The sequence below is a fragment of the Pelophylax lessonae genome (genome assembly GCF_965119305.1).
Source record: "Pelophylax lessonae genome assembly, chromosome: 5".
Taxonomy (NCBI): Eukaryota; Metazoa; Chordata; class Amphibia; order Anura; family Ranidae; genus Pelophylax; species Pelophylax lessonae.
In genome coordinates this window covers 555,984,096-556,005,235 of record NC_138772.1, presented here as the reverse complement: position 1 = coordinate 556,005,235, position 21,140 = coordinate 555,984,096, and the positions used below count along the sequence as shown (strand labels likewise).

Here is a 21,140-nt window from a genome sequence, read left to right as displayed (position 1 = left end):
CACACTGGGAACACTGGGGTACAGGGATCACATTGGAAGGCACTAGGAAACTCTTGCAGACAGACACTGGGAACAAGGAAGATCTGGGTCCAGGATCACTGGAAATATCAGGGTCAACAGGAGACTCTCAGATCATAGAACTCTAGGAGTATGAGGGACACTTGGAATCTTCTCAGGAGGCCAGGAACACATGGAGACACTGGGAGAACACTAGGAATCATTGGGGACACTGAACCTTCTTTGGTAGGAATGGAGTCACTTCTCCACTAGGAATCATCTCTGCTGGGAATCACAGGGGACACTAGTAATCTTCTCTGCTGGGAATCACAGGGGACACTAGGAATCCTCTCTGCCAGGAATCATGGGGGACATTAGGAATCTTTGCTTCCAGTAATAACAGGGGACACTAGGAATCTTCTCTGCCAGGAATCACGGGGGACACTAGGAATCTTCGCTGCCAGGAATCACGGGGGACACTAGGAATCTTCTCTGCCAGGAATCACGGGGGACACTAGGAATCTTCTCTGCCGGGAAACACGGGGGACACTAGGAATCTTCGCTGCCAGGAATCACGGGGGACACTAGGAATCTTCTCTGCCAGGAATCACTGGGGACACTAGGAATCTTCTCTGCCGGGAAACACGGGGACACTAGGAATCTTCTCTGCTAGAAAACACGGGTTGACACTAGGAATCTTCTCTGCTAGAAAACACTGGGGGTACACTAGGAATCTTCTCTGCTAGAAAACACTGGGAGTACACTATTGAATCTTCTGGGAAACTACCGGGGACCTGGCCTTGGGAACTTTAAAGAGGAAGTAAACCCTACGCAAAAAAAATGAGAAAAAATAAAAAAGCTGTAAAGACAATGGCATAATGTGTAGTGTGCATCGCATTGTAGCTCATTATGAAATACTTACCTTAGAACGAAGACCCCGCAGTGCCGCCCGCTCAGCGACTGTTCGGCCGTCCTTCGGCCATCTGATGGGAGCCGCCGTTCACGGCACAGTGCTCTGGAGGAACGGGACAGGTGGCCATTCCTTCACAAGGCATGCACCGATGACGTCATCGGCTGCATTAAAAGTAAATATCTATAGGTAAGCCTTATTATAGGCTTACCTATAGGTACTGATATAAGTATCCAAAATTATGCAAAACAAATGTGGATAACAGGTGTGTGGGGTGTTCAAAAAGTCCAATATATATATCTTTGAGTGTCCGTAAATGATAAATCAAATAGGTGCTCAACAGCAAAGAAATATCTTCAACTTCAGTGTAATAACGCCCACCACCATGTGAAATTCCTCCTTACCAGACGGAAAAATAAGGTGTGCACATATAACATATGTTGATCACTGCAAACGTGAATGCTGCCAAACTCCGCGTGAACCACCCAAAATGGTCCCTTACCGGGTATTGAATGAAAAACGCAAAAAGATGGATTTGAAATCCCCTTCCTCTTCCTCCGTATGTAATCTACACCGGGGTGCCTTTTCAATCAGCCGATGGAAAGCGCTGTGGTTCCACTGATATCCACTATTGGCTCCTTCACTCTAGACCTATAGCTGGGTAGGCAGTGACCAATGGGCCAATACCCTCCCAAGCGTGGGGTGTAGGAAATAAGGTCGCGATAGTGTAGGATCTGGTTTTAGAAGGTATCACACTATCGCGACCTTATTTCCTACACCCCACGCTTGGGAGGGTATTGGCCCATTGGTCACTGCCTACCCAGCTATAGGTCTAGAGTGAAGGAGCCAATAGTGGATATCAGTGGAACCACAGCGCTTTTCATCGGCTGATTGAAAAGGCACCCCGGTGTAGATTACATACGGGGGAAGTGGATTTCAAATCCATCTTTTTGCGTTTTTCATTCAATACCCGGTAAGGGACCATTTTGGGTGGTTCACGCGGAGTTTGGCAGCATTCACGTTTGCAGTGATCAACATATGTTATATGTGCACACCTTATTTTTCCGTCTGGTAAGGAGGAATTTCACCTGGTGGTGGGCGTTATTACACTGAAGTTGAAGAAATTTCTTTGCTGTTGAGCACCTATTTGATTTATCATTTACGGACACTCAAAGATATATATATTGGACTTTTTGAACCCCCCACACACCTGTTATCCACATTTGTTTTGCATAATTTTGGATACTTATATTATTGTTTTAGCGCACCTATTTATTTCAACACTTCATTTATATTTATTCAGGCACTCAATACAGGTAGCGGCTTTAACCCATCACTATCAGCACACCCTCACCAACATATTACCTATAGGTACAACTTCCAAGAGAGGGTTTACAACCACTTTAAGTCAGAGGGAATGAGCCCGGCTTAGATAGGGGAGAGGATCTGGCGGGATTGGATGTGCAGACAACTGGATCAACAAGTGGATAACAGCAGATCCTTACAAGTTAATGCGATGGAACCGTATACTATGAGCACATAGACTGGCACTGCCAGGGACTCTGTATACTGTGTGTGTATAGAGACTGGCAGTGCCAGGGACCCTGTATACTGTGTGTATAGAGTTTGGCAGTGCCAGGCACTCCGTATACTGTGTGTATATATACTGGCAGTACTAGGGACTCTGTATACTGTGTGTATATAGACTGGCAGTACCAGGGACTCCGTATACAGTGTGTATATAGACTGGCAGTGCTAGGGACTGTATACTGTGTGTAAAGAGACCGGCAGTGCCAGGGACTCCATATACTGTGTATTAATAGACTGGCAGTACCAGGGACTCCGTATACTGCGTGTATAGAGACTGGCAGTGCCAGGGACTCCATATACTGTGTGTATATAGACTGGCAGTGCCAGGGACTCCCCATACTGTGTGTATATAGACTGGCAGTGCCAGAGACTCTGTATAATGTGTGTATAAAGACTAGCAGTGCCAGGGACTCCGTATACTGTGTGTATAAAGATTGGCAGTGCCAGGCACTCCGTATACTGTGTGTATATATACTGGCAGTATTAGGGACTCCGTATACTGTGTGTATATATACTGGCAGTACTAGGGACTCTGTATACTATGTGTATATAGACTGGCAGTACTAGGGACTCCCCATACTGTGTGTTTATAAACTGGCAGAGCCAGGGACTCCCTATACTGTGTGTATATAGACTGGCAGTATTAGGGACTATGTATACTGTATGTATAGAGATCCGCGGTACCAGGGACCCTATATACTGTGTGTATAAAGACTAGCAGTGCAAGGGACTCCATATACTGTGTGCATAGAGACTGGCAGTGCCAGGGACTCCGTATACTGTGTATAGAGACTGGCAGTACCAGGGACTCTGTATACAGTGTGTGTATAGACTGGCAGTGGTAGGGACACTATACAGCGTGTAAAGAGACTGGCAGTGCCAGGGACTCCATATACTGTGTGTATATAGCCTGGCAGTACCAGAGACTCCGTATATAGTATGCATATAGACTGGCAGTACCAGAGACTCCGTATACTGTGTGTATATAGACTGGCAGTACCAGAGACTCCGTATACTGTGTGTATATAGACTGGCAGTACCAGGGACTCCGTATACTGCGTGTATAGAGACTGGCAGTGCCAGGGACTCCGTATACTGTGTGTATATAGACTGGCAGTACCAGGGACTCCGTATACAGTGTGTATAGAGACTGGCAGTGCCAGGGACTCCATATACTGTGTGTTTATAGACTGGCAGTACCAGGGACTCTGTATACTGTGTGTATAGAGACTGGCAGTGCCAGGGACTCCGTATACTGTGCGTATATAGACTGGCATACTCTGGAGGTAGAATTATGTGTCTATCATACTTTGTTGCGCAGTACAGAGGTGTATACGGTTTGTGCCGGCCTGGCATTGCCATGGAGAGGGATATTGAACCGTATGCAGGTGCCAGGAATGTTTCCTCAGTTTCTATGGTGAAGGGGATGTTGTCGGGAATCCAATGATTGCACAATGTAATAAGATTAGAGCCGGTGATTGTTCTGTATGAGAAGCCAAGGACAATAGTTACCCCTCCCCCACCAGATCCCATGTGCCGATCTGTGCAAATACAGAGACGCTCATTGTGGGGGTGTACATACCCTTTAATTCTGTACAGGAAGCTTTGAGCAGCTTTGTTTAAAGAACCTCATTGGTCAATGCACACTTGTGTATTGCGGCGATGCGCGGTGGAATATGCGTTCTCACAACACGGGCGGTGCTATCAATCGCAAATGATACGGATGCACATTGCAATGCATGAGGCAGCGCACCGCATATACCGGGAGTTGTGGGGCGCTACATTACTAGCCTGTTGATCCTGCCAGAAATCATGCGTTTATAATTTCCTGTGCTGCCTGCCCCCGCACATGGAATGCACACACGCAAACGTGAGAACACAGAAAGTGCACAGGGTGTGTGAAAAGTCCACCTCCGAAGAGGACGGACCCTGACCTTGATCCCCTGGGGCGCAAGACTCCTGACAGGGACTGGGGAACTCACTATGGTCTGCCCGGGCCGAAACCAGGCAAACCCCGTTCTCTGGGAGGACTGCCGAAACAGTCCACCCCAAGTACTAGGTGGGGCTCCCCCGAAGGGAGACCCCCATGAGAGAGGGCGAACTAAGCCAAAAGGCCATATCCACCCCTTCCCTCCCAAGACTTTCAAGATAGGCCCGAGGACCCACACCCTACTCATTGTGAAAAAAGCGAGATAGAAAGTGACAAACCACAAATAAGAAACACACAAACATAAGAGTGGGGGAAGGGGGAGAAGTGCTGGACAGTCAAGGTGCAAGACCTTGACAGGCCCTTCGGCCAGAAATAAAAAAATTCCTCTGGTCCCGGCCAAAAGGCCAGTCCCTAGAGGCAGGTGCGAAAAGTGTGTAGTGCAGTGACCAAGGTGCCGAAAAACTCCAGGTGAGCTCCCCCACCGTGAGGATTAAGGCTCCCCTGGAGATGGGGACAGGGGGAGGAGATAAGGAGGAGGGGTTATGGAGATGACATGGGAGGAGATAAGGAGGAGGGGTTATGGAGATGGGGACAGGGGAAGGAGATGAGGAGGGGTTATGGAGATGGGGAATGAGGGGGGAGATAAGGAGGAGGGGTTATGGAGATGGGGAAAGGGAGAGGAGATAAGGAGGGTTTATGGAGATAAGGAGGAGGGGTTATGGAGATGAGGACAGGGGAAGGAGATGAGGAGGGGTTATGGAGATGAGGACAGGGGAAGGAGATAAGGAGGAGGGGTTATGGAGATGAGGACAGGGGGAGGAGATAAGGAGAAGGGGTTATGGAGATGAGGACAGGGGGGAGGAGATGAGGAGGAGGGGTTATGGAGATGAGGACAGGGGGAGGAGAGGAGGACGGGTTATGGAGATAAGGACAGGAGAAACATAATAGGGGTAGGGGTTATGGAGATTGGAAGGAGATAAGGAGGGGTTATGCAGATGAGGACAGGAGAAACAAAATAGGGGGAGGGGTTATAGAGATGAGGACAGGGGAAGGAGATGAGGAGGAGAGGTTATGGAGATGAGGACAGGAGAAAGCAAATAAGGGGAGTGTGACAGGAGTCACTTTGGGCATGGGGGTTGTGGACCCCAAATTCCTTTAAAGAGGTTGGGAGACACCATGTCCAGCCTTGTGTGGCTTTATGTTTAGGTCACCCTGCATCTTTTATGGATGCAGGGTGACCGGGAGGGTGGTGTACACTGAGAATATGGTTTGGACTATTTCAAATGGGACAGTCATATGCATTACCCATATCTCTCAGGAAATATGGAGATCTACCTTATTCCTATACACTGTAAGACACAGGAAGTGCAACTCCTAATTTGGGCATCCAGGAAATACAACAAACACTGTGTCTGCTAATTAATATGTATTAGCTGCAGAGAGAGGGGGGGGGGGGGATTGTTTCCAGCAGCCCCTCCTAAAGAATGTCTACTGATTAACTAAGTGCTTTTGTCTAAAATAGGACAGTATGTTAATTGGGTCTGAGACTATTGATAAGCATGTTAATGAGCTCACCTGGCTGTCTACTAAGGGAGGCAATTACACAGTCATTGTTCATGTGGTATTCTCAAAGTATATATAAATGCTGTGTTTCTTTCAATAAAAGGAGAAGAGAGTTACTCTTGATCGAACCTCACTACAGAGCCTTGTCTCGTACTTGGGGGGGGGGGGGGGGGGGAATTATTGATGGGCTTCATGTATGGCGGATTGGAGTGGTCGATAGCTGTCCTGGTGTTCGGGAGCGGATTATCCTAGACGACTGTAACCCCTGTTATACTTGGGGTGTCGTTACAATTGGTGGCAAGCGGCGGGATGATTTCCACAGCCCAGAAGGACAGCTACAAGAGGACACAAGCCATGGAAGCGGAATTCGAAAGGAGGTTGCGAGAGATACCAGTAGATCGCAGGGAACCAGGGTCAGCGCAGGTCCTACTACGTTTGGGTAATTCAATTCCTTGGGAATTCTGGAAAGAAGCGCTTGCCCGTGAGCAGCGACGCCAGGGAAAAATACTCCCCTCCTACCACGAAAGGTACTGGTCACAGTATGAAGTGCGAATGGCGTTTTTGGGGAGACAACCGCATGAGGAATGGAAAGCTGTGTTTCTTTCAATAAAAGGAGAAGAGAGTTACTCTTGATCGAACCTCACTACAGAGCCTTGTCTCGTACTTGGGGGGGAATTATTGATGGGCTTCATGTATGGCGGATTGGAGTGGTCGATAGCTGTCCTGGTGTTCGGGAGCGGATTATCCTAGACGACTGTAACCCCTTTCATATTTGGGGTGTCGTTACAGGGAGGGGTTATAGAGATGAGGACAGGGGAAGGAGATAAGGATGGGGGGGTTATGGAAATGAGGACAGGGTAAGGCGATAAGGAGGAGGGGTTATGGAGATGACAGGAGGAAGAGATAAGGAGGGGGTTATGGAGATGAGGACAGGAGAAAGAAAATTAGAGGGGGGGGGGTATGGAGAGGGGAAGGAGATAAGGAGGAGGGGATACACGTCAGTGTCCCCGTTTACCACCACCCCAGTTATATGATGACATTGTACTGCACTGGTGACATGTAAACAAAAAAAAATGTTGGGAAAGAAAATATTTTTATTGTCCAAAGCATTGACAAAATTGCAACTTCAAAAAACCCACCATGCCTCTTACTAAAGACCTTGGAGGTCTGTCTACTTCCCAAAAAGGGGTAATTGGGGGGGGGGGGGGGGGATTTGTACTGTCCTGCCAATTTAGGGCCTCAAGAAATGAGATCGGCCGTCAGTACTGTTGGATTTTCAGATACTATCCCATAGTTTTTGGAGTACTAACTTTCCTACAGACTAAATAATATACACTAAATTTGTTTTTGTTTTTTCACCAAAGAAATGTAGATTACATTGTAGCCTAAATTTATGAAGGAAGATCATTTATTTGTAAAATGTTACCGCAGAAAAAAACACTTTTTTTTTCAAAATTATTTTTTTTCATTTATTTAGCAAAAGGGTCAATATGTCCAGGATTCTAGTAATTGCCGTTAAGCGGCCATTCAGACTCCTTCAGGAAAGTGGGAATGTAAGTAGAACCAAGCGTTGCTCCTACAAGTCCTGGTGTTCTGTACTTTGCTCCCACCCATCTGTCAAACCATCTGCTTTCTCATTGGTTGAAACCAGCCCATAGGCAAACAGAACTAGAAGATGGAGTTCAACCACTTTGATAAAAGGTGGGCACCAAAGGTGAAGTTGTCCTTCAAGTCTGAACAGCATGTTCTAGCTGCTGCTGCTCCCGTTTCTTCTTCTCCTCCTCATCTTGCCTCTCCTCCTCCTTGGTCGTCGTCATCTCCTCCTCCTCATCTTGCCTCTCCTCCTTCTCATCTTGCCTCTCCTCAGTCTTCTTCTCCTCATCTTGCCTCTCCTCATCTTGCCTCTCCTCAGTCTTCTTCTCCTCATCTTGCCTCTCCTCAGTCTTCTTCTCCTCACCTTGCCCCTTCAGTAATGGCTTCTTATTTTGCCCCTTCAGTAACGGCTTCTTCTTATCTTGCCCCTTCAGTAATGGCTTCTTCTTATCTTGCCCCTTCAGTAATGGCTTCTTCTTATCTTGCCCCTTCAGTAATGGCTTCTTCTTATCTTGCCCCTTCAGTAACGGCTTCTTATCTTGCCCCTTCAGTAACGGCTTCCCTACTGCCACCCAACCTGACAAACCCGCGTCATGAAGTCTTCTGTTCACGGTGGAAAGTGAGACTTGCTTACGCCGGCCGAGGTTGAGCTGCGCTCGAAGCTGTTGTGCCGTGAGCTGCTCGTTTTGCCTGCTGGTGATCCTTAGAAACTTGTCTTCCATTTTGGTTGTGGCTTTCGGTCTGCCGGGCCGGTTTCTGTCCCAGTTTCCTCCAGTTTCGGAGTGCCTCTTGATGGTGTAGGACACAGCGTTTACCGACACCTGGACTTTCTTGGCAATTTCCCTGCAGGAAAGTCCTTCACGTTTAAGGTCAACAATAGTCTGCCTGTCTTCCAGAGTCAGCTGCCTTTTTTTTGCCATCTTGGCCGCAATATATTATTTACCAGAGTGCAATATTGTCCAAACAAGGCTTTAGAGGATGTAGAACATCAGTTTGTCCAAACGCTGGATGCGCTTCACTGGAAAAAAAAAAAGACAGACAATATGTCAGATCAGACATGAAGATAATACGGAGGTGGGAATATTTGTCTGGGGTTTCTATACTGTTAGAAGGTAAAGAAACGTCCACCACATCACACACCATCCACATGCTTTACTAAGAAGTGTGTGGGGTTTCTATAAGTCAGCCAAGATATGCTGGAATACTTCTACAAGGCTCCTAGAAATAAAGTAAGGATGCACCTTGTATCCAGCTGTGGTCTTTACTACCAGAGAAGATCTTGGGACTTAGTCCAGTGTCTGGAGATAGAAGAGCAGATGTAATGAAACAGAAGGTTCCTCCACCATCTCACATACAAACGGACAAGCTTTTCCAAGAATTGTCTGAGATTTCTATAACCTCCTTCTCAAACCACCCCAGCAACGATCTAGCAGAGTCCACAGAAGTGACCAGAGCTACGACCAGCCCGGACACGCTGGAAGACTTACAGGAGGCTCCAAGAAATAAAGGAAGGACGCACCTTGTAACCAGAAGTGGTCTTCACCATCGCAGATGATCCTGGGACTTTGTCCGCTATCTGAAAAAAATAAATAAAATAAATACAGAAAAAAAAAAAGGTAGAGCAGGTATATCCACCACGTCACAAACTAGATTACCCAAAAGTATTGGGACGCCTGCCTTTACACACACACTTTAACTTTAATGGCATCCCAGTCTTAAGCTGGATACACACTATACACCTTTATTTAGATTTACCAAAACCATATAATATGAGGTCAAACCTAAACACTTTCAATTTGTATGCAATCAGGCAGGCCCTTGAACTACATAGTTGAAGGTAAATCAAAATTTGTATAGTGTGTATCCAGCCTTAGTCTGCAGGGTTCAATATTAAGTTGGCCCACCCTTTGCAGCTATCGTAGAGGGGGGGGGAAGAGATGTGGGACTTTAAATGAGGCACAGGGTGGGACGTGCCCTGCGCCTCCATCCCTATTCAATAGAAAATGGGAAGGAGATGGGACTTTGAATGAGAGACCTGACAAGGCTGGAATAGGTAGGAAAGGTAGGAATGTATATTGCACATTTAGTAGTACATGAAAATATGAAAACATGACAGGTTACAAAATATTAGATGACCCAGGTTGTATAGGAGCTGGTAAGAAGTCCCTAAGTCCAATTTGATAACAACCAACATGAAAGGAGTTCCAAGGAGTAGTAGAGTAAATAAAAACACTGTAATGTAATCACTGCATCAACGGGCTCAACGCATTTCGTGGACCAAGTTCACCACTTCATCAGGAGTAAGAAAATAGGGGGGGAGGGGTTATGGAGATGAAGACAGGGGAAGGAGATGAGGAGGGGTTATGGAGGTTAGGAGGAGGCGTTATGGAGATGAGAACAGGAGAAATAAAATAAGAGGGAGGGGCTATGGAGATGAGGACAGGAGAATGACGATAAGGAAGGGTTATGAATCTGAGGACAGGAGAAAAAATAGGGGGGGGAGGGGTTAAAGAGATGAGGACAGAGGAAGGAGATAAGGAGAGGTTATGGAGATGAAGACAGGGAAAGATGAGGAGGGGTTATGGAGATGACAGGGGAAGACGATGAGGGGTTATAGAGATGAGGACAGGGGGAGGAGATGAGGAGGGGTTATGGAGATGAGGACAGGGGAAGAAGATGAGGAGGGGTTATAGAGATAAGGACAGGGGAGGAGATGAGGAGGGGTTATGGAGATGAGGACAGGGGAGGAGATGAGGAGGGGTTATGGAGATGAGGACAGGGGAGGAGATGAGGAGGGGTTATGGAGATGAGGACAGGGGGAGGAGATGTGGAGGGGTTATGGAGATGAGGACAGGGGGGAGGAGATGAGGAGGGGGTTATGGAGATGAGGACAGGGGGGAGGAGATGAGGAGGGGGTTATGGAGATGAGGACAGGGGGCAGAAGATGAGGAGGGGGTTATGGAGATGAGGACAGGAGAAAGAAAATAGGGGGGGGGGTATGGAGATGGAGAGGGGAAGGAGATAAGTAGGAGGGGATGCACATATGTCAATGTCCCTGTTTACCACCACCCCAGTTATATGATGACATTGTATCGCACTAGTGACATGTAAAAAAAGAAAAAAAAAATTGGGAAAGAAAATATGTTTTTATTTTCCAAAGCATTATCACAAAATTGCAACTTCAATAAACCCGCCATGCCTCTTACTAAAAAGGGCCTATGAAAGGAGATCGGCCGTCAGGATTGTTCGATTTTCAGATAATATCCTACAGTTTTCGGACTCTAACTTGCCTACAGACTAAATAATATACACTAAATTTGGGTTATTTTCCCCAAAGAAATGTAGATTACATTGTAGCCTAAATTTATGAAGGAAGAACATTTATTTGTAAAATGTTTTTGCAGAAAAAACACTTTTTTTCTTCAAAAATTATTTTTTTTCCCATTTATTTAGCAAAATGGTCAATATATCCAGGATTCTAGTAATCAGCATTAAGCGGCCATCCAGACTCCTTCAGGAAAGTGGGAATGTAAGTAGAACCAAGCGTTGCTCCTACAAGTCCTGGTGTTTCTGTACTTTGCTCCCACCCATCTGTCAAACCACCTGCTTTCTCATTGGTTGAAACCAGCCAACAGGCAAACAGAACTAGAAGATGGCGTTCAACCACTTTGCAAGTAGGTGGGCACCAAAGGTGCAGTTGTCCTTCAAGTCTGAACAGCATGTTCTAGCTGCTGCTGCTCCCGTTTCTTCTTCTCCTCCTCCTCAACTTGCCTCTCCTCCTCCTCATCTTGCCTCTCCTCCTTGGTCGGAGTCATCGTCTCCTTATCTTGCCTCTCCTCCTTCTCATCTTGCCTCTCCTCCTCCTCCTCCTTGAGTAACAGCTTCTTCTTATCTTGCCCCTTCAGCAACGGCTTCTTCTTATCTTGCCCCTTCAGCAACGGCTTCTTCTTATCTTGCCCCTTCAGCAACGGCTTCTTCTTATCTTGCCCCTTCAGCAACGGCTTCTTCTTATCTTGCCCCTTCAGCAACGGCTTCTTCTTATCTTGCCCCTTCAGCAACGGCTTCTTCTTATCTTGCCCCTTCAGTAACGGCTTCCCTACTGACACGCAATCTGACAAACCCGCGGCCTGAAGTCTTCTTTTCACGGTGGAAAGTGAGACTTGCTTACGCCGGCCGAGGTTGAGCTGCGCTCGAAGCTGTTGTGCCGTGAGCTGCTCGTTTTGCCTGCTGGTGATCCTTAGAAACTTGTCTTCCATTTTGGTTGTGGCTTTCGGTCTTCCGGGCCGGTCTCTGTCCCAGTTTCCTCCAGTTTCGGAGTGCCTCTTGATGGTGTAGGACACGGCATTTACCGACACCTGGACTTTCTTGGCAATTTCCCTGCAGGAAAGTCCTTCACGTTTAAGGTCGACGATGGTCTGCCTGTCTTCCACAGTCAGCTGCCTTTTTTTCACCATCTTGACCGCAATATATTATTTACCAGAGTGCAATATTGTCCAAACGAGGCTTTAGAGGATGTAGAACATCAGTTTGTCCAAACGCTGGATGCGCTTCACTGGAAAAAAAAAAAAAAAAACAGACAGACAATATGTTAGATCAGACATGAAGATAATACAGAGGTGGGAATATTTGTCTGGGGTTTCTATACTGTAAAGGAAAGGTAAGGAAAGGTAAAGAAACGTCCACCACATCACACACCATCCACGTGCTTTACTTAGAAGTGTGTGGGGTTTCTATAAGTCAGCCCAGATATGCTGGAAGACTTCAGCAAGGCTCCTAGAAATAAAGGATGCACCTTGTATCCAGCTGTGATCTTTACTACCAGAGAAGATCTTGGGACTTAAGCCCCGTACACACGAGTCGAAATTCGGCCGGGAATTTTCGTCCGACGACCGATCTGCCGATTTTCAGCTTGCTAGTATGGTGCTTCCGACAACTGACTCCGACTTTTCGGCCGAAAAAATCCTGGTGTGCAGGCTATATAATTTTTGTCGGCCATCAAAACACGTCCGATTTTCGTCTCATTAGTACAGATTTCGATGGGGAAAAATCTTATGAGCAAGACTAGGCATGCTCAGAGATGAAAGAACACATAGAAAGCAATCCAACACATGACATCACTTCTGAAGTAGAATTCTGTCGTACGGGAAAATTCGTGTGCAGTCTAAAGCACATTCCAACCAACAGACACCACTCTGGACAAAAGACGGACGAGCGGTCGGCGGAAATTCGTTGCATGTGTACGAGGCTTTAGTCCAGTGTCTGGAGAAAGACAAGCAGATGTAACGAAACTGAAGGTTCCTCCACCATCTCACATACAACGGACAAGCTTTTCCAAGAATTGTCTGAGATTTCTATAACCTCCTTCTCAAACCACCCCAGCAACGATCTAGCAGAGTCCACAGAAGTGACCAGAGCTACGACCAGCCCTGACACGCTGAAGACTTGCAGGAGGCTCCAAGAAATAAAGGAAGGACGCACCTTGTAACCAGAAGTTGTCTTCACCATCACAGATGATCCTGGGACTTCGTCCGCTATCTGAAAAAATAAATAAATAAATAAATAAATACAAAAAAAAAAAAAAAAAAGTAGAGCAGGTATATCCACCACGTCACAAACTAGATTACCAAAAGTATTGGGACCCCTGCCTTTACACACACATTAACTTTAATGGAATCCCCGTCTTAAGCTGGATACACACTATACAACTTTCTTTAGATTTTTTTTCTTTTAGATTTACCAAAACCATATATGAGGTCAAACCTAAACACTTTCAATTTGTATGCAATCAGGCAGGCCCTTGCACTAAGAGTTGAAGGTAAATACAACAAAAGTTGTATAGTGTGTATCCAGCCTTACTCTGTAGGGTTCAATAATAAGTTGGCCCACCCTTTGCAGCTATCGTAGAGGGGGGGGAAGAGATGTGGGACTTTAAATGAGGCACAGGGTGGGACGTGCCCTGCGCTTCCATCCCTATTCAATAGAAAATGGGAAGGAGATGGGACTTTGAATGAGAGACCTGACAAGGCTGGTAGGAATGTATATTGCACATTTAATAATACATGAAAATATGACGTTACAAAATATTAGATGAACCAGGTTGTATAGGAGCTGGTTAGTCCCCAAGTCCAATTTGATAAAAACCAACATGACAGGAGTTCCAAGGAGTAGTAGAGTAAATAAAAACACTTAATGTAATCACTGCATCAACAGGCTTAACGCGTTTCGTGGACCGAGTTCACCACTTCATCAGGAGAAAGAAAATGGGGCGGGGGGGGGTTATGGAGATGAAGACAGGGGGAGGAGATAAGGAGGAGGGGTTATGGAGGTTAGGAGCAGGGGTTATGGAGGTGAGGACAGGAGAAAATAGAGGGAGGGGCTATGGAGATGAGACAGGGGAAGTAGATAAGGAGGAGGGGTTATGCAGATAAGGACAGGCGAAAGAAAATAGGGGGAGGGGTTATAGAGATGAGAACAGGGGAAGAAGATGAGGAGGGGTTAGAGAGATGAGGACAGGGGAAGAAGATGAGGAGGGGTTAGAGAGATGAGGACAGGGGAAGAAGATGAGGAGGGGTTAGAGAGATGAAGACATGAGAAGAAGATGAGGAGGGGTTAGAGAGATGAGGACAGGGGAAGAAGATGAGGAGGGGTTAGAGAGATGAGGACAGGGGAAGATGATGAGAAGGGGTTATAGAGATGAGGACAGGGGAAGAAGATGAGGAGGGGTTAGAGAGATGAGGACAGGGGAAGAAGATGAGGAGGGGTTAGAGAGATGAGGACAGGGGAAGATGAGAAGGGGTTATAGAGATGAGGACAGGGGGAGGAGATGAGGAGGTGTTATGGAGATGAGGACAGGAGAAGAAGATGAGGAGGGGTTAGAGAGATGAGGACAGGGGAAGAAGATGAGGAGGGGGTTATAGGGATGAGGACAAAAAAATTTGGGAAAGAAAATGTATTCATTTTCCAAAGCATTATGACAAAATTGTAACTTTAAAAAACCCGCCATGCCTCTTACTAAAGACCTTGGGGGACTGTCTACTTTCCAAAAAGGGGTCATTTGGGGGGGGGGGGGTATTTGTACTGTCCTGCCAATTTAGGGCCTCTGAAATTAGATCAGCCGTCAGCATTGTTGGATTTTCAGATAATATCCCATAGTATATGACGTCTAACTTTCCTACAGACTAAGTAATATACACTAAATTTGGGTTATTTTCACCAAAGAAATGTAGATTACATTGTAGCCTTTTTTCCAAAATAATTTTTTTCATTTATTTAGCGAAAGGGTCAATATATCCAGGATTCTAGTAATTGCCGTTAAGCAGCTATCCAGACTCCTTCAGGAAAGTGGGACTGTAAGTAGAACCAAGCGTTGCTCCTACAAGTCCTGGCGTTTCTGTACTTTGCTCCCACCCATCTGTCAAACCATCTTCTTTCTCATTGGTTGAAACCAGCCAACAGACAAACAGAACTAGAAGATGGCGTTCAACCACTTTGCAAGTAGGTGGGAACCATAAGGTGCAGTTGTCCTTCAAGTCTGAACAGCATGTCCTAGCTGCTCCTCCTCCTGCCCCTTCAGTAACGGCTTCTTCTTATCTTGCCCCTTCAGTAACGGCTTCTTCTTATCTTGCCCCTTCAGTAACGGCTTCTTCTTATCTTGCCCCTTCAGTAAAGGCTTCTTCTTATCTTGCCCCTTCAGTAACGGCTTCCCTACGGACACCCAACCTGACAAACCCGTGGCATGAAGTCTTCTTTTCACAGTGGACAGTGAGACTTGCTTACGCCGGCCGAGGTTGAGCTGCGCTTGAAGCTGTTGTGCCGTGAGCTGCTCATTACGCCTGCTGGTGATCCTTAGAAACTTGTCTTCCATTTTGGTTGTGGCTTTCGGTCTGCCGGGCCGGTCTCTGTCCCAGATTCCTCCAGTTTCCGATTGCCTCTTGATGGTGTAGGACACGGCCTTTAACGACACCTGGACTTTCTTGGCAATTTCCCTGTAGGAAAGTCCTTCACGTTTAAGGTCAACGATGGTCTGCCTCTCTTCCAGAGTCAGCTGCTTTTTTTTTGCCATCTTGGCCGCAATATATTATTTACCAGAGTGCAATATTGTCCAAAACGAGGCTTTAGAGGATGTAGAACATCAGTTTGTCCAAACGCTGGATGCGCTTCACTGGAAAAAAAAAAAAAAAAAAGACAGGCAGTATGTCAGGACAAGAAGATAATACGGAGGTGGGAATATTTGTCTGGGGTTTCTATACTGTAAAGGAAAGGTAAGGTAAAAGAAACGTCCACCACATCACACACCATCCACATGCTGTACTAAGAAGTGTGTGGGGTTTCTATAAGTCAGCCCAGATATGCTGGAATACTTCCACAAGTCTCCTAGAAAAAAAAAAAAAAGACGCACCTTGTATCCAGCTGTGGTATTTACTACCAGAGAAGATCTTGAGACTAAAGCCTCGTACACACGCAACGATTATCGGCCGACCGATCGTCTGACTTTTGTCCAAGTTGTGTTTTGTTGGTTGGAATGTGCCTAGACTGCACACAAATTTTCTCGGCAAACAAAATTCTACTTCAGAAGTGATGTCATGTGTTGGTTTGTTTTCTTTGTGTTTTTTCTTCACTGAGCATGCCCAGACTTGCTCATCAGATTTCTCCCTGTCGAAATCTGTACTGACTGCACGAAAATCCGCTGTTGTGTTGACGGCCAACAAAAATTTTATAGTCTGCACACCAGATTTTTTTCGGCCGAAAAGTCGGAGTTGGTTGTCGGAAGCATCATACTAACAAGCCGAAAATCAGCAGATCGGACGTTGGCCGAAAATTCCCTGCCAATTTTCGACGTGTGTGTACGGGGCTTTAGTCCAGTGTCTGGAGAAAGAAGAGCAGATGTAACGAAACAGAAGATTCCTCCACCATCTCACATACAATGGACAAGCTTTTCCAAGAATTGTCTGAGATTTCTATAACCTCCTCCTCAAACCACCCCAGCAATGATCTAGCAGAGTCCACAGAAGTGACCAGAGCTACGACCAGCCACACTGGAAGACTTGCAGGAGGCTCCAAGAAATAAAGGAAGGACGAACCTTGTATCTAGACGTGGACTTCACCATCACAGAAGATCCTGGGACTTCGTCCGCTATCTGAAAAAAAAAAATAAAATAAAATAAAGGTAGAGCAGGTATATCCACCACGTCACAAACTAGATTACCAAAAGTATTGGGACGCCTGCCTTTACACATACATTAACTTTAATGGCATCCCAGTCTTAAGCTGGATACACACTATATAACTTTCTTTAGATTTTTTTTTTCCTTTAGATTTGACCTCCATATTTTATGGTTTTGGTAAATCTAAACACTTTTAATTCGTATGCAATCAGGCAGGCCCTTGCACTACATAGTTGATGGTAAATGTAACAACAAAATTTGTATAGTGTGTATCCAGCCTTAGTCTGTAGGGCTCAATATTAAGTTGGCCCACCCTTTGCAGCTATCGTAGGGGGGGGGGGGGGGGGGAGATGTGGGATTTTAAATGAGACACAGGGTGGGACATGCCCTGCGCTTCCATCCCTATTCAATAGAAAATGGGAAGGAGTTGGGACTTTGAATGAGAGACCTGATAAGGCTGGTAGGAATGTATATTGCACATTTAATAATACATGAAAACATGACAGGTTACAAAATATTAGATGACCAAGGTTGTATAGAAGCTGGTAAGTAGTCCCCGAGTCAAATTTGATAAAAACCAACATGACAGAGTTCCAAGGAGTAGTAGAATAATAACACTTAATGTAATCACTGCATCAACTGGCTCAACGCGTTTCGTGGACCGAGTTCGCCATTTCATCAGGGCGGGTGTAGCTACAGAAAATTTCTATATATATATATATATATATATATATATATATATATATATATATATATATATATATATTATAAAAGAAAAATATTTTAATTACACAATAATTATAATAAAATTATATTATATGTATGTTTCAAACATAATAAAACATTTTGGAAGGGGGGGGGGGGGGAGAGAGAAAGCAGCCATATACCCATAAGTCCCACATCTCTCCCTCCCCTCTACGACTGCAATTTAGGGATGGAGAGACATGACTTTAGGGATGGAGAGACATGACTTTAGCTGGCAGGTACTCTCTTCAATCTTCAATACTTTTTGACCACATATGGTGGCTTTAACCCTGTAGCCCAGCGTTGTTGTGTCAAAAATCCCCTCCTGACCCGTTGGGGTTTTTGTAATTTTATTATGTCGTAATATGCTGCAAAATTGTAAAACAATATAGCATGCACATCTGATTATATATCTTGTCCATATCTATATTGGCTTGTTGGTTTGGCTGGCCATTGATGTCCATCCCCGGGATTTGTGATGCGCGGCGGGGGTCCTTCCTTTGCCTACCTGACACAGGGGGGGAATCGGGCAGACCTCGCCGCTACGCCCTTCGTCGGTGCGTGACGTCATATCTTGGCGCCCCTGCGCCAGCAGCTTTGTTCCACCATCAGTGCATTCTAGGCATCCCACGGGGCGGTTCTGCCATTGGCGTTCACTGTCCCCGTGGAGATCCTTTTCACACACTGGCGTGACGCTGGGATCACATTGTTTGGTGGTTACGAAGCGCACTTGATCGGAGTCTGGGGTTTGTTCTCTGCAACATTTCTTTTGTGACATCTTTTTTGTTGGCTCTCTATCTTTTGGTCTCTCTTATAGTTTTCATTAGGGATGCACCGAAATGAAAATTCTGGGCAGAAACAGAAACCCAAAATTCAGGATGCCCTTGGCGGAAAACAAATTTTTCCCCCCCAAATGGTTTTACAGTAGAAGAATACAGTGAAAGATGGAGGGAGGATGTGGGTGGAGCCAAAGAGTCAGTAATGGGTGTGGAGGAGGACAAGGAAGATCCTCCTTCTCCACTCTGCATACTGGGTCCTCTTCTCGGCCTTGCTTTCCTCTCGGGACCATGACGTCACTGGTTGCTAGACGCCAGGTGGCTGGGGATTATAGCAACCAGTCTAACACAGGGCGGGCGAGGCGGTACAAACGGCGGGTCTCCGGAGCCGGCCGCGGCCGGTCATGCACCATTAAAGTGAAAGCTGCTGCGGCGGCCATTGATTGTCGGCATAGGACTAGTTTTCTGCCAAAATGGGCTAGGCCCATTTTCGGGCCAAAAAATTTTGGTTGCCGAAATTTCGGTGCACCACTAATTTTCATGAGGTTTATTTTGGTTTCCTCTTCCCCATTTCCTTCTGTCCCCCTTCTCAGGGGTTCTCCTGAGTCTTCATTACTCGGTGTACCCTTTTAGGTTTTTACTATAATGTGGGATCTGACCGATCACGATGCTTTAGCTATATTTTCTCTGGTGTCTGGTCTTGTGTCACCTTCATACTTTTCACCTACTTTATTCCTCTTTTCCTATACTTCCATTCAGATTTTTGGTTTTCACATATTATTTCACTATGCAAGTAGCACTATGGATTCTAACTAAGCACACATTATATATCAAATATTTTTATATATTTTCTCTCTTTCTCTATATATATATATATATATATATATATATATATATATATATATATATATATATATATATATATATTTTTTTTTTTTTTAATAGATATCCTTTTGCGCTGCTACACGCAATACTTTGCACTTTATCCTTTTAAGCCCACACTCCCCCTGTGTATGGCGTGCTCTGCTGTGACTACCCATTTTGTGCTCCCTCCTAAGCTCAAGTCCTACCTCCAAGGCCACAAACAACTTGAGCTGCATTGTAGGTTTAGGGTATATGGGCTGCTTTGTCTCCCCCCCTTTCCAATTTTTTATCATCACGTTTGCAATTTCATATATATATATATATATATATATATATATATACACATATACATATATACACACACACACTGTAGATATAATATAATTTTATATTTATATTATTATAATTCTATAATAATTTATATAAATTATAATTATATAATTATTATTTTATAATTAAAATATATTATAATTATATAATAATTTTCTGTAGATATGCATCCTACACCCCTACTGATGAAGTGGTGAACTGGGTCCACCAAACGCGTTGAGCCTGTTGATGCAGTGATTACATTAAGTGTTTTTATTTACTCTACCACTCCTTGGAACTCCTGTCATGTTGGTTTTTATCAAATTGGACTTGGGGACTTCTTACCAGCTCCTATACAACCTGGGTCATCTAATATTTTGCAACATGTCATGTTTTCACATATTATTAAATGTGCAATATACATTCCTACCAGCCTTATCAGGTCTCTCTCATTTAAAGTCCCATCTCCTTCCCATTGTCTACCCTTTGCAGCTATAACAGCTTCAACTCTTCTGGGAAGGCTGTCCACAAGGTTTAGGGGTGTGTCTATGGGAATGTTTCACCATTCTTCCAGAAGTGCATTTGGTAAAATTCTGGGACCTCTGACATGTTCCAGAAGATTGCAGGGAGGGAGGGGGAGAGGAGAACTTCTGCTTGAGGCACCACGGTGCTCCAAACGGAAGTGGATACCTGTCAAACCTAGGTACCCACCCCCCCCCCCCAAAAAAAAATGACAGCCAAGTGTGGCATGTCAGGAGTACCTAAAGCGGAAGTTGCACTTTTGGGTAGAACTCTGCTTTAAAGTTCATACGCGTGTAAAGGCACACACATATACACATCATATAGAATATATATATATATTATATATATATATATATATATATATATATATATATATATATATATATATATATAGAGATAGATACACACACACATTTTATATTATTACAATACACATTAGTACAGTATAGTAATGTATAAAGAGAGAACACTAACCTTGCTTGAGATGACTTCTGGCATGGAGGAAGGCAGGTGGGAGGCGGTTATTGTTTGGAGGGAGAGTCCCCCTCCATAAGTACAGTATAGTACAGTACTGTATTTGCTTAAAAGCACACCAAAAAGCAAAAAGTCACTGAAAGTGTCTTCACAGTACTTCTTTCTGTGTCTCTTCTTCTCTCCACGATCTTCCTACAGGAAGTCACGACCATGTGACAGCCTAGAAATAGCATTAAAATGGCTGTGTAATGATGTCGTGCCTGGGGTACCCTAAAAGCTGTCGCGAGCAACTATCTTGTCCCCACGGGCAGCCATCTTGTTCAGTGACACAGGCATCATTCCAGTTTAAGCTGTAGCAGCAGATGTGTACTCAGCAGAGATATTTCCTCCACCCCCCCTCTCTCTCTCAAAGTAGCCCCCACCTTCCCTTTGGCATTAGATGAAAGGCCTCAAAAGAGTGCCTTATCTCAAAACACATGCTGGTTGGCAGGTTGTAAAGTCTTATGTGCCCTTCTAGCAGGAGTTGGGTCTCCAAGAGGCAGGGGGTCTGAGCAGATGTCCAGTGAAGCTGCCTTGTAAATTCCCCAAGCCAAATTGTTAATTTACCTCTCACAATCCATGCTCAAGTCATAACTGTTTACCTGAATATAACATATTAAATGAAAGTAGATATTTGAATACCGCATAGCACGCTGATCGTGACG

At 45.1% G+C, this 21,140-nt stretch overlaps 1 protein-coding gene across 1 annotated transcript in view; it reads right to left on the bottom strand.

The window, feature by feature from the left end:
* Window positions 1–8,801: 8,801 nt before the first annotated feature.
* Window positions 8,802–21,140, bottom strand: part of LOC309556605 (uncharacterized protein) — a gene marked incomplete at both ends in the record, with an annotated part of 37,035 nt that continues 24,696 nt past the window's right edge. Inside the window, one exon of the mRNA XM_082259043.1 lies at window positions 8,802–8,881. Coding sequence (XP_082115169.1) covers window positions 8,802–8,881 — 80 coding nt within the window. The remainder of the gene's footprint in view (window positions 8,882–21,140) is intronic.